The sequence below is a fragment of the Aplidium turbinatum genome, chromosome 13, assembly GCF_918807975.1.
Source record: "Aplidium turbinatum chromosome 13, kaAplTurb1.1, whole genome shotgun sequence".
Classification (NCBI taxonomy): Eukaryota; Metazoa; Chordata; class Ascidiacea; order Aplousobranchia; family Polyclinidae; genus Aplidium; species Aplidium turbinatum.
In genome coordinates this window covers 22,099,027-22,113,520 of record NC_137484.1, presented here as the reverse complement: position 1 = coordinate 22,113,520, position 14,494 = coordinate 22,099,027, and the positions used below count along the sequence as shown (strand labels likewise).

Below are 14,494 nucleotides of genomic sequence, written 5' to 3'. Positions count from 1 at the left end.
TGAACGAAAAACCTCGATAAAGGAAATTGAATCAAAGTAGAAAAAAATTAGGAATCAGTAATTTTGTGTTGCATAATAAAGCAAATTTTTATTTTGTATTGAAAAATTGCCAATATGTTATGTATTGAACATCCCGGCAAATACACATCACTAACTACAAATAAGATTTTTAAAGACAGACAAGAATAATTGCCCTGATAATTTTTCCACAACGTTTTTAGTAACTCTTCTGTTTTGATAGACCTTTACTAAGGTATATAATAGATTGGTTTAAAGCTTAAATATACACATGCACCATTGGCACAACATTATGGCAACTTCATTATGAAAAAAATACTTTTTGGATCATAATTATCTTGGAATATTTTGTCTCCTTCCCTACTGTTTATTCAATCATGGAAAATTTGCCTGACTTTTCTACTGGACTCCAGGAGGAATGTCATCATGAAAAGTTAGTGAACAATTTGTTGTATTTGTCCTTTCAAATGTGCATGTTGTTTGGAATACAGATAAGCATATGGCAATTATTGCTCTTGGGGATACAAGTACTTTAATGCAGGGTAAAGATCCACTTTTTAAAGCAGATGTTTACTGATTATATTGTCACAAATGTTGCCTAAGTCTTAAGAAGTTTCTTTTATCAATGTTTTAGTTTGATAAGTACTGGTATGTCATGAAATTTTTTAATTGAATCAATGTGTTGATGCAAAATGACGTCTTTTTATTGTACTTCATCTGGCTAGATAGTAGATATGTCTACCAAACTTAAAAGAACCTTGCATGTAGAATTAATTATTTATTATTCAACTGCCAATGTATTGTACTGTCATAGTGGGGAGGTGAGAAGTGGTCCATTCAGAAAAAGCAATGTTTTAGAACTTTGAAAGTAAATTGTATTAAAAGTCCATTAATAATTAAAATGCACAATAGATTGTCTTTCAAACTAATTAAAGTTTAATTGTTAAGTTAGTTCAAAGTTAAATGGTTAAGTAATTTTAACAGCTGGAAGAGGTCAGCAACTTTAAGTTCTTAAATTGGCAATTGGTTTGGTGAGCAAATAGCCAATATATTATGTGGGGGACTTGGTAGCTTTTGTTTATCAAAACACCAGTTTTCAACTTGTGCATATCTTTTTAAAATGCATTTATATATCAATGCTTTGGCATTGTGTGTGCAATATACAAGGTTCGTCATGTCTGTACCTACTGTGTTTGTTGGATTTTTGACATAGAAAATTTTGAACCATCTTGTAATTTTGCATTTGTATTGAAAGCTATCCGTTGGTATGGCGCAGCAGATAAGGCGTTTGCTTTCTAATCATGCAAACCTGGTTCGACTCCCGGCTTCACTTGATTGTTGAAAAACACCGCTCATCTCTATCTCTAACCAGGGTGTAATAACTTGGGTGTGCGCAGTTGCTGAATGGAAGGAGGACAAGAGAAAGGAATTGGTCAGTGGCCACCCTACTCTTGTTAGTGCCAAAGGCTAAGTATGAGAACCTTATCTTTTCATCCCTCGATGCTTGGATTAAGTATGGGAGTAACTGGGTTTTTTTCGCTGAGATTTTTTGGTCATTTGTCCAAAATGACTTGAAAAAATTTGGTCATTTTTTATTTATTTCTGTCATTTTTAGTCATATTTAGTCAATGGACTATATATTTTTTCGGACATTTTGACCGAATTGACTATACTTTTTTCGGACATTTTGTTAAAAAATTGGTCAATGACCGATTAATGACCGAAAAAAAGCAGGTATGGGACTCACCTTTACCTTTTTATATATTGAACCTAACAGTCTTGGAGAAATTCTATACTGATTACTGATGTTAGAGAAAATTATTGACTGCTTTGTGTTGTTGTTCAGATGAATTTTATTGATAACTGTTAACACGTGGCATGATTTGTACTAATTCCTTTCATTTATCACTAAGTGTAGAGACTTTACAAGGTGTATTTGCACACATATATTTATACAGCCGATTATACAGAGGTTGGCTGAATGGCTGATTATACAAATCAAGGTAAGAATTTTTATCCAAGTCTGACAACAATTATTTTTATAAATTGCTATATGTCAGTAAATAGTTTTATGTGTAGCTATCACATACTTTTAATAACTATTTCGAAACCTCCCTCAACTGAAAATGTAAAATAGTTTGATTTTCTGGCTTTTTTTACAAGGGTGTCCAACTGTCCAACCTAAAAAATAAAAATCTGCTTTGTAGCAGTCAAACGCGCTGAATGGAAATAGAATACTCGATTTCTCAAGGTGATATGGTTGATTGGTTTATGAGACCGAGACCTCGTTTTTTTTGCTGAGACTTTTCGGTCATTTGTACGAAATGAATTGAAAAAATTGAGTCATTTTTTATTTATTTCGGTCAGTTTTTTTGATGAAAATATTTCCTTTCAAGTAGCTGATGCAAACCAAAATTTGCACTTCCTGACTAAGTGACTAGCTACAATTAACATTAAGTTTCGCTGAGAAACGTTGTCGTGTTTTATCTGAGAAAATTTAGTGCAGACAAACGTTTCTTCAACGTTCATCAGCGAAACTCAACCTTGTAACACCCGGCGCAGACATTTTTTATTGCACATTAACACACGTTCAAAAATAACGCAAAACAAAAATACAGTAGCCTACAATGGAAAGGAGTAAAAACAAGTAAGAATGACCAAATAAAAAACACGTTACGCTCTAATGATTTTTTCGGACATTTTAACCGAATTGACTATATATATATATATATTTTTTTTTTTTTGGACATTTTAATCGAATTGACTGCATATTTTTTGGACATTTTGCTAAAAAATCGGTCAATGACCTGACAAATGACCGAAAAAACCCCCCAGACCAAGACCATGATGATTGATGAGAGTAACGTTTTCTGTTTATATTCCTATCCCTGTCACGGAAAAAAATCGAATTCAGCTGATTTCGTAATTTGTGTATGTGTTACTAATGAAGTATGCAGCGTTGTCAATTGAGTGTTCGCAGCTCAACAAATACTTTTAGTTGTGAATTGTTTTAATACATCCAACAAGCCATGTTTGTTTGATTGGGTCTCAGTCGATAACTTTGTCACTTCATAAAGGCAAGTTTAGTTTAAGACTGAAAAGCCAATTTGAAGATTTGCACAAATTTTCAGATTTTATTTGTGCACGCATACTTGAGAAACAGTACATGTTAATTAAAAATAACATAACAACTGAAATATTTGTTACTTATTTCCTGTTAGCGAATGAATTACCTACGCAACAACAGATGTATGTAGGAAGTAGGATACCCCACTAAGGCACTATGCGTTGTGATTTGTGAATGAGGTTTTATTACAAATCATTATGTGGAATCTGCATCCATAAGTGCGATGTAGTTACATATATATATACAGTAAAAGCGCTATCAGAATAGAAAAGCTCTCTTTTGATAATTGCAAGCGTGGGCTTGGTCATACTATGCTTGAATGGTGCATTACCAGCACAATGACCCAGCGAGCAAAATTCGTTCTTTTTACGTTGACACAGCGTGTGCAGACGTTTTTTTATAGCGGGAGATAGGTACAATGTACAGTCAGCAAACGAATGGTCTGAATCGAATCATGCATTGGAGCAGCTCTGAGTTGTCACCAACTTGCCACTGGCCAGACAGTGGTTTGGTCCGTGGTTACGTAACGGTGCGGTTTGGTTGCTTATGTAAGCAGCTGTTTTTCTCAATGCTTTCTGTACATGGACAGTAGCACTTCATACCACGATATCGCTTCGTGGTCTTCTGTTTGATTAATAAACTGTCTCATTGCTGTTCAAGATGTTTATGTATCGGTCATCTGTAATGCGATCGCTGGGCTTTCGGGACTAGTGAAGTTTAAGACCCAGCTTGTTTCTGTGAAGATCAGGTGAAGTGATTCTAGCAACTGGACGTGTTTGTAATCACAAAGTTGTATCAGAAACAAAACTAGTGAGAATATTTGTTGTTTTATCTTAAAATAAATTGATACGTCTTGGCTTGCTGTTACATTTCTATGTGAGTTTTTGACTACGTTTTCTTTTCAATTTTTTTCGCTTTTGCTAACTAGTTTAATTAAATACAATTTTGGTAAAGTTTAATTAAATCTTGCCATCATGGCTTGTTTTCACTTACTCAGCATTTTGTAAGAAGACCTCGTGACCTCGTTTCATTGTTTAAAAGCAAATATTAACATTAATTTTCCCGCTTTGAAAGGGGCTTAACTTAAAGTAAATGGCATGCCATCAATATCATTAAGCGTGAGATGAGGCGAAGTGTATTTTTATTCATTCTCTGATCTGACCTTTTTGCTGTCCAACAAGTGTTACGTCAAATCTTGTTTAATTTATTAGTTTCTTAATGTTGGTTTAAGTTACTTTGTTCTGGTTGCTTTACTAACAAAGCGAAACTGATTACTGTGATTTGGAAATCCATCCATGTTGTCTAAACTGAGGGACAGCACAAATACTTACCAGCAGGCTTTCTAAATAGACGTGTTAAACTTACGCATAACGTGATGTGCTACTAGGAGGTGTTTGGAAATCAACTGATAGTCTAACACTCCTGAATCTGATAAAACCACTGTCTTATCGGTGTTGTCGGTGTATCAGGGTAAAATCTCAATCAGCAAAGTTGTCCTTTTCAACATGATTTGAAAGTCTGCAGACGTTGTCAATGTCAATAAGAAGTGACTTGCTGACAGGGTTCTTTCAGGAACGTGCATTTCTGTATCAGCATGGCAGGGGTGGATATTGGTTAGCTTTGATATCAGTGGGTCTGGGTCTACTGATGTACTATTAGTGTGCAATGTGCACCTATATTTTTGTTACTTCCACAACTATTTGCTGCTGTCGCAGAATTTCTTTCTGTCTTCCACTGTTTGGTTTGTCGTACTTTAGCTACTTCCTTTTGTTAACACATCCCCGATTTCGATAGGTTCGTTGCAAGATGGTGCTGCTATTTTGCATTCATCAAATGCTGGATTGCTGGCATTTGCACAACAATCTAACCTCTTAGTGTAATTTATTAGAATCGATTTCGCTACAGTAATTAATAGCATCTTCAGCTAGCACATGTAAAAAAGAAAGTTTAAAAAATACGTAAAACAAACAAATAAAGCAAACTCCGATATTGTCAACACGCCTCAAAATTCTATTTTAAATAGATGGTTACATAAAATTAAAGTCAAAAGCTGCAAGCCTAAATCTTAAACTGGTGTTCTGCCACAATTTCCAACAATATACTGAAACAAAATTCAAGAAACACATCCATCAAGTAAATTACAACAGTTCAACAAGGTTCGTTGCAAGAGATTACAAAGAGTGTGTGGTATGATTTATCAGTTTTCACTTCCTACTGATGTAAAGATCCCAATTTTAGATCGTTGCATAGCAGAGATGATTTGGCGTGCAGGAAGTCGATGCTGATTTGAAAATAGTTAATCACAGTCAATCTTAACAGCATCCTACTGTAATAACAGTAACCACAATAGCACATAATGAAAATTTCTTTAGCTTTTTTTAAAGTTAGTGGTAGTTATTTTGGGTTACCCCTATATTAACAATGTCGCATAAAATGTCACTATTGTACCGGTGCCACTCATCCGAACGGAGCGCATGAAAAATTCAACACTCATCAATAGTGAAGAAGCTAGCTTGTTCCTGTTTTCCATGAAAGATAGCATGTTTTAAAACATCATCATGCACATTTTACAACGTCATCAGCTTTAAGGTGATGAAAATGTGACGCATTAAAATTTCATGACAATCTTCCACATTCATTTTATAAATCAAACATGAATTGCTGGCTTGATTTGAGCAAGTCAGAATGTTACAATTGATTATTTGGTGTTATTGTTAGAGACATCAATCACAAAGTTTATTCTGACTGTTTCATAAATGTAATTTTGTATCTAACCACTTGTCGTTTCTGTAATGAAAGATTCTATTGTTCACCATGACGAAAAAGAAACTGGTTTCATTTCGTCAGAAACGTTTTGATGTTTATTGTTTAACTTCATGCACCAATGAATAGCTGCAGTTTCAGTGGTTGTACGAGAGTTTACTGGTTTTGCAGGTAGATCATTTTAATGCTTTCCTACCACTCACCAGTGATAGCATTTCTGTTGGAGTTTTATTGCAATGGATGAATGAACTGCATATGCTCTTGCTTGGATGCGTATGATTATACTGATATTAAATATCGGAAGCACTGTTTCAGCTTTGTATGACGAAAATACAGCACTTTTATTTTGTTAGAATTGCCCATTACAGCAATTTTCATGGACTTTGGTTTATGGCTTCTTTACTGATCACTCCCATTCTCTTATTCTTTTTGACATGTGCTTGAACTAGCTTACACCAGCCAGTGTAAGCGTTGTTGGATAAGAGTGATATCTTATGCCTTTGGAGGTTTGCGTGGAAATATGTGGTTAACCTGAATTCATGGACACCTTATTACTCACATTTTGTTTCACCATCGTTTTTCTTATGTAACGGTCTACCTTCGGTCTTGTTAAATGTTTGTTACATAAGTTTTGTAGCCATGTAACAACGAAAGCTTTGCTTTCTTGGTTTCGACCTTGTAGCTAAATTTTCATGTCAGTTTGGCACAGGCCTCAACTGCTGATAAATAACAAGCGTAGATCTTGCACAATAAATGTTTAAAAGTATGAACACTGAACAGACATATAAAACCACTATACTGTAATTTCTTCCCTTATTTAATGGCAAGTGCTATGATGACACATTGATTTCTATAGCCTAATTTTAGACTAGTGGCAAAGTTGTTTACAAAGTTACACATTGTAGAAGTGTTTGATGAGACCATGTATTTGAAGCGTAATGATGGGGACAGACGAATCAAAGTAAATTCATTCACAGTTTGTTCTGTTTCGTCGTTGTGTCACATACGGATACGGATGACTTTCTTCTCTAAAAAAAAATACTTTTCAAACAAAAGGTTTTCACCAAGTAGTGACGTAGGCGAATGGCGTTTAATTGCTAGGTTCGCGCTTGTCATCTCTCAAATTTTAAAGCATGAAATCGCACATTATTGAAGGTTACCTTTGGTAACTACTCTCTATTTTAAATCATATGTTGAATCAATGTAAAAAATGACTAATTTTTTGTCTGGGATGTGACATGTAATGGCCATCAGTTTGTTTCACTTCCCAATTCCTATCTGAAACTGATTTCAAACACGAGGTAGTCTCAGGTTTCCGATGAAAAAGGACGTGATATTCACATGAAACGTCATATATAATTATATATATAAGGATGTCTTCATTGTCGCGCGTATGTGACAATTGATAACTATTGTATGCATAGACCACAGCATCGTGCAAGCTTCAAATTTGTCTTGAAGCCATTCTCTCCAGTGTGTGAGTTGATAGTTTGAGTAGGCCTAGTAATTAATAACTATATATAATCTTTGTGTGTATTTTTGTGACTTTGACTACCTTTGTGCTATTGTCATCACACAAATAATGGACTAGATTTTGGCACTTGTGCTAGAAATCCGAATAGAATCTGGCAACACTTGCAAAAGAGAATTTTACAGTGATTTGAGAATCACTGATCGCACTTTGGCAATTTGGATTCTCGAAACTATCATTTCAAAGGGATTTAAGGCAAATGTAGCTTAATAAATTTTAAACCATAAACAGACATAACTCAGCAACAACACTACATTTAACATTATAAAAACAAAAAACAAAAAGCAAACGTTTTCGGCTAGTCATATAGCCCTTTTCAAGCCTATAAGAAAATACATTATTAAAAGAAATGCTAAAGAATCATATAGTATCACAGCAAAAATATGGTCAAAGCTAAACATTTGAGAACCTGCCTCGCTCACACAAAATGATAACTGAAAATTACACAGCACAACGGGTCAAGTATTTCAGAGGTAAAATTAATTGATTGTTCAGACAAGGACTCAGGCAGATTACGCAAGAAAGACAGAAGCACAAGAGATAGTGGCACAAAACAAAGTGAAGTGCTATGATGACACATTGATTTCTATAGCCTAATTTTAGACTAGTGGCAAAGTTGTTTACAAAGTTACACATTGTAGAAGTGTTTGATGAGACCATGTATTTGAAGCGTAATGATGGGGACAGACGAGTATTTCAGAGGTCTGGCGTAAACCTACAAACACTAATCTTTTCCTTAATTTCAGCGCTGTTTGCCCGTCTAATTACAAATCTGCTTTGATCAAGTGCCTTATCTCGCGAGCTCGCGACATTTGCTCGAACAATGACTGTTTCAACAATGAAATTAATAAATTACGCTCATACTTTGGTGCTAATCATTATCCGACTTGGTTTTTTAACAAGGTTCTTAGAGGATTTTTGAATTCGGTTTCCACTACGTCTCCAGTTGAGGAACCTGATTTCAAAAACTTTCTAACAATCCCGTTTGTTGGCAAGGAATCCAAACGTTTTGCCACAAGTTTGTCCAGATTTATTGCCTTGAAGTTTAACGTTAAGATTTTTCCCGTTTATAAAACATTTAAAGCTGGTTATTATTTTCAGTTGAAGTCTAAAACTCCTTTCCGCTTATGTTCTAACGTCGTGTATAAGTTCACTTGCTTGCATGATGCGAGATCGTCATACGTTGGTATGACCACACGACATTTGGTGACGAGAGTGGGAGAGCATTTGAATTTAGCTAATTTTAATAAAAACAGTGCAATTAAAGACCATATTAGAAACTGCCAATCGTGCTCTAACAATAAACCGTCTTTGCAGTCTTTCAAAATTGTTCGTAAGTGTTTGTCCGAATTCGACACCAAGATTCACGAGGCATTGATCATCAAATCTTTAAACCCAGGGCTCAACAGGCAATTATTTGCTTGCGGAGCTTCTTACCTTTTAGCAGTTTTTTGATTGAATTATCACGTCTTGTGTTTCTCGCATTCACTTTGTTTTGTGCCACTATCTCTTGTGCTTCTGTCTTTCTTGCGTAATCTGCCTGAGTCCTTGTCTGAACAATCAATTAATTTTACCTCTGAAATACTTGACCCGTTGTGCTGTGTAATTTTCAGTTATCATTTTGTGTGAGCGAGGCAGTTTCTCAAATGTTTAGCTTTGACCATATTTTTGCTGTGATACTATATGATTCTTTAGCATTTCTTTTAATAATGTATTTTCTTATAGGCTTGAAAAGGGCTATATGACTAGCCGAAAACGTTTGCTTTTTGTTTTTTGTTTTTATAATGTTAAATGTAGTGTTGTTGCTGAGTTATGTCTGTTTATGGTTTAAAAGAGTTACCTCTCTACCCAAATTGTATAATAAATTTTAGTTCAAAATCGAAATTACGTCTGTCTCCAGTTCTCACGTTGGCAAGGCCTGTATATAAACTGTATAATATAGATCGCTATGGGATGAACTCTACCAATTCTCAATGGCTTGTTTTGTTGCCGGTGTCAAGATGACTGCTTATTTAGAGTTTTTCTCATGTACCTTTTGGTTTTCTTCGCCAGTCCAAATTTCACCTGCGCAATCAATTCGGGAAACAGGAAAACTGGCATTTTGTCGTTTGTACTGACTCATGAGAGAATGTTGTTAGGGTTAGGATTTTGGAACTAAATTAGAAACCCTGGAATCGGGAAAAGAAAAAATAATTAAAATTCCTGGATTTCGACATGGGGATTTCCCAGGATCCCGGTCTTAATTGGATGGTCATTTTATTTTTATTTGGATGCGAAACGTACTTAAAGCAAAAACGTACAGTGTGCATCTAATGAGAGAGTGCGAAAGACCGTAGCCCTGAAGGCGTGGAAGGTCGTCGAGTTTGCACTCTCTCATGTGGTGCGTTCCTTACAGGAATGTTATAATAGTTTTTTTTATCATGGGACACGCCGACAATTGTAACCACAGTGGTTGCTAAACAATCATTACAAAATCTCTGCAACTTGATTTGACTGACAACGATGATTATTCCCATTGATTTTTGCGTTGTTCTAATTTTTTATCAGGAAATGTCCGCTTTTCAACCAGGGACTCCGATCCAGCAAATCAATTCTTTTTATATTAATTCAATGTCTGCGATGTAAAAAAAAGTTAATTTTGTGGCTGAGATGTGACTATTATTGTATTGGGTCCAGGCAGCAAAACGACTGATTTGCTGTCTGGAGGATTTGTGCACAAGTTCTTGGATTTTGCTTTAACAATTTATTGATGGCCTCGCCTGTTGAAGTTAGGCTAAGTAGAATCCGCAACACTCCTACTTTGTCAAGTCCAAGTTGAATGTGTTGAGATGCCGATTCAATGGCGATCAATTTGTTTAATTATGAAGCTTTCTGTCTCTCCCAAAAGCCAATTAACGATTTCGCACATAGGATCTTCTTAAGATAGACTCGGAGTTGTCAGATATTAATGGACGATAGTGACAGATTTAATAGAGTTGTTACTGTGTGCGTAATTTTTTTCGTAAAATATCATTTTTTTTAACATTAATTCTTACTTTATAAACTGAACAAAATAAAGCGGAGATTTTCAGCCTCATTAGCTTTGGCCATCCAGCCTTGTAAGGTGACACTAGTTGGATGAAGCTGTGTGTGTTAGTTGGGTTATTTCCGAGAACTGCTGACACGTTTTCCAGTGTGACGGTTATATCAAACAATTGGCCTCACCTTACCCTTGTTTGTATAAAACCAAACCATAAGTCAGACTAGTTTGTCACTAGGTCTTTGCAACTTTGCTTAGTTTATTTGTACGAACTGAAACCATAAATATCTGCAGCTGTAGTTAGAATTTTTGTCCAAAAAGGCGCAATAATGGCGAAAGTGTTTTTTTTTGTTTTCTTTAAATTTGATTTGAACCACGATGAATGTCCTAGCATTGTACCGTTAATGCTAGACGACATCTAATGGGCTGCAATATTGCTTGGTATGTTTTACAAGTTAGTGTTATTGTCACTACTTTATTTCCTTGCTTTTTTTCATACTTTTGAAAACTTTCTTTGGAAAGTAAGTTATACTATAGCCTACATTTTTTTAATTTTTTGCACCCTGGTGGCAACAAGCTACCATTATAAAACGTGGCTCTACAAAATTATATCCCAGGCTAATGCCCAATGAAGGTTCAAAGTCTACACCTGGATAGACAAAAAGCGGATAGTTGCATTGAGTTGTCGACCTTGAAGGCTTGAACTATACTGGTGCGACATGAATTACCACAGCTTTCATGTTGTTATACCCCAACTTGGATAGTCTTTTGCACATTGGATCAAAACTTGGCGACGTTTTATCAACGTAACAAAAAGCACAGTTTGACTTTGCGGTACTTGTGCCCATTCAACCGCAGAGTTGATACCCACGGTGGAAAATGTAGATGTCGAAAAGTAATGTTTTTTGTTTGGATTTGACATTGTCGAGTGTCTTCATTCGACCCCAATCAGAAAATTAGTAGTTTTTTGCATTAAATCATAGTCTGCAGACATTAAGTGAATAAAAAAATGATTGACTTTCTGGGTGACTTAGGTGGGTCAAATTTGGCAACGCATTGAACCATGATGAATGGCAATGATCACATATGGACCAATTTTTACGCAGTTATACTAGGGTCTAGGGTGCTGGTTTCTCGGATCTTGATTAGATGAGTAGCCGTTGGGTGCTTTCTCTAAATAAGACTGAGTGATTAAATTGCTATTTTTTTGTTTGTCACATATTCATTTCCTCAGCAAATCCTATTGATTTCTTTGTTTGGACCGACAGTCCGTCCATTAGGTGGGCGGAATTTGAAAGAAAATCCTTCCAAATTAAAAACCGTTTTTAGAAAAATAGCAGAGTTACTAAGCTAAGTTTGTGTTTTGAAACTAATGTGACGTATGTACAAGAGATATTGTCTTTATCATTCAACCGTGACCGATGTCATTTGTCGTTCTTTGCTAATGAAGTTGTAAGCGTCATTTTTTGTCAATAAGGTTTTCGACATTTCTGACAAGGTTTTGAAAAATGTTGAAAGAGGTTTTCTACATAGGCTACATCATTTTCCAAGATCTTTCTGTCATTGTACTGCTGCTACGTTGTGTCAGTGTTTCCGATTCTATTTTGATTTTGCACTATTCGCTTTCTTGACGCAACGTTCGGGTACGAGGTGACAATTGGTAAGGAAGTGCACTTGTGCAGGACCATGGTGTATCCAGTTTCCTTCTGGTGTAATGTTCATCCCCTAGCAAAGTGTTTGTACTTCTGATCAAAAGCATTTTTTTGGTTTATTGATGATATGTCAGGGTTAATGATAAGAGAATTCATCGAATTACAATGTAATGGTGATAAAGTAGTACGTAGTTTTAAAGCTTAGTAATAATAACAATCATTTATTTTACAGCAGTTTGTTGCAAAATAGCGTCAATAAAAAGTCTGAAGCTTGCTAGATTTTACAATCAATCTTGGCTTACTTCTTATGCGCTGAGATACGTTTTTCTGTATTGATACTTTTGTTTGTTTACTTGAATCCTGTTACCGAGGAAAAAATTCTATACGTTTATTGGTTTCACAAGTTGATGTGTTCTTTTATTGTCTGTATGGTTTTGTTGTTTGATTTGTGAATTCCCCTACTCTCACTTGCTGGATACTTTACGAGCAAAGAAAATACCCGGTTATTTTGAGTCTCAAATTTTATATTGCAGGTAGAATACGGCTATAGTGTGTTCAGCTACTGTTACATTTCGCTATAGCGACACTTTTGCGAAGGGTCCCTTCAGGTGTCACTGTTGGCGAGTTCTACTGCATTTACAAAACCTGCCGATTAACCGAAAGATCTGTTGCAACATTTAAGGTTGAAACACAATTCGTACTAAAGTTATTTAAAAATAAAATGGGTGAAAGAGACCGCGGATTGCCAACGCCACGCAATGCAAGCGCATACGCAATGCTGAAGCAATGTGCTCGAAGTGCATTGTACAGTTGGCCCACTGCATGCTTTTGAAACCGATCCGCCTATTGAAGATTTTAAACAAAACACAATGTGATGTCCCTCGAAGACAGCTAACATAGAAATGTGCAGGGTTAATTTCTGGTTTAAGAAAAAAACAAAGTCATGCATAGGTGTACGAGCCGGGGGTGCAGGGGGTGCAATCGCACCCCCAATCTGTCGAGAATTTGGGCAAAATTTCATATTTGGGCAAGGTTTTATACCTATTTACCCTCCTTAGTCTTCAAAAAGAGAATTTTCGAAAGATACAAATAATGCCAACCAACAAAGCTTGAAGTTGATATTTGAATTCTACACCGTGGAACAGGATTTCCTGGTATTGGAATAGCCTATCAACTTTTCACCAACTCACTCGCAACAGAGAAATCAAAACTGCTGTACAATGTACAAAATTCCTAATTAATGGATTAGATAAAAGTATGACCCACTTTGCAAAAGCTGTAAAAATTCTAGCAACAGTTCCTGCAACTTCATGTTCAGCTGAGAGGTCTTTTTCCGGATTACGACGACTGAAGACATATCTGAGATCAACAATGGGCCAAACACGACTGTCAAACTTAGCTTTGTTGCACTTGGAAAGACCAACAAGAAATAAAGTGGATGTCAATCGCATTGTAGATGTATTTGGACAGCGAAGTGGGCGAAACAAACACTTCTTTTAAATTTGTGTATAGGCCTACCACCAGTCTACCACTGCATTTAATCTAGGCCTACTAATCCAGCGTGGTCCAACTACTTTTGACTTACGGGCCACTTTACAAAAACGTGACAACTTGCGGGCCATTTCCAACAAAATGATAGTGAGTGCGTAATCGAAATTGTTAAACAATAGAAAATAGAAGTTTATTGCAAACCCCCCTATGTGGAAACAATGTGATTTTGTGGGTTTTTTTTTTCTTTCTGCCTATGAAGTTTCTGCAAAATACTGTGCAGTGCTGGATTAATGCTATACTGTAGACGTAGAGATAACTTTTCGCGCCGTAAGCGCGAAAAATTTTTTTGCACGCGGGCCCCCGATCTAAAAGTGCCCCGGGCCCCCCATCAGCTAAATCCGGCCCTGAGTGAGATGCCTGTGGTCGAGGTTTCTCTGATACTATCGTTTCTACATCAATTTCAAATTCAATGTTAGTGGTAGCAAGTCGGAGACTATCTTCCAGTGTTTCGTCTATCATTCGATTTCTGTTTTTAGACTTGACTTGCTTCATTTTAGAAAATATACTTTCACACATGTATGTGCTTCCAAACATTGAGTGCAGTTTTAATGCAAAATTTTTCAGTTTAGGAAATCTATCCTTGCAGACTAATTTCCAGAAGCACTCTGAGGTTTCATTTTTCCTTGACAGCAAGAATTGGTTGCACTCAAGCTCGCAGAGTTCGAGCTGAAGTTTTGGTAGCTGTGTTTCCACATTAACATCCATAGGATTGTTATACAAATGGAGATTAGGTTTTAATCTATCAAAATCTTTAAATCTATTCTCAAATTCACAAGATAAATCCTTAATCTTTGGATGACGCGATGCACACAAATGGATGATGCGATGCAATG

The 14,494-nt window shown here is 36.0% G+C and overlaps 1 protein-coding gene across 1 annotated transcript in view; it reads left to right on the top strand.

The window, feature by feature from the left end:
* The first annotated feature begins 248 nt into the window (after positions 1-248).
* Positions 249-14,494, top strand: part of LOC145781887 (helicase ARIP4-like) — a 34,766-nt gene continuing 20,520 nt past the window's right edge. The window contains exon 1 of the mRNA XM_082593573.1: positions 249-451. Coding sequence (XP_082449699.1) covers positions 396-451 — 56 coding nt within the window. The 5' untranslated portion in view covers positions 249-395. The remainder of the gene's footprint in view (positions 452-14,494) is intronic.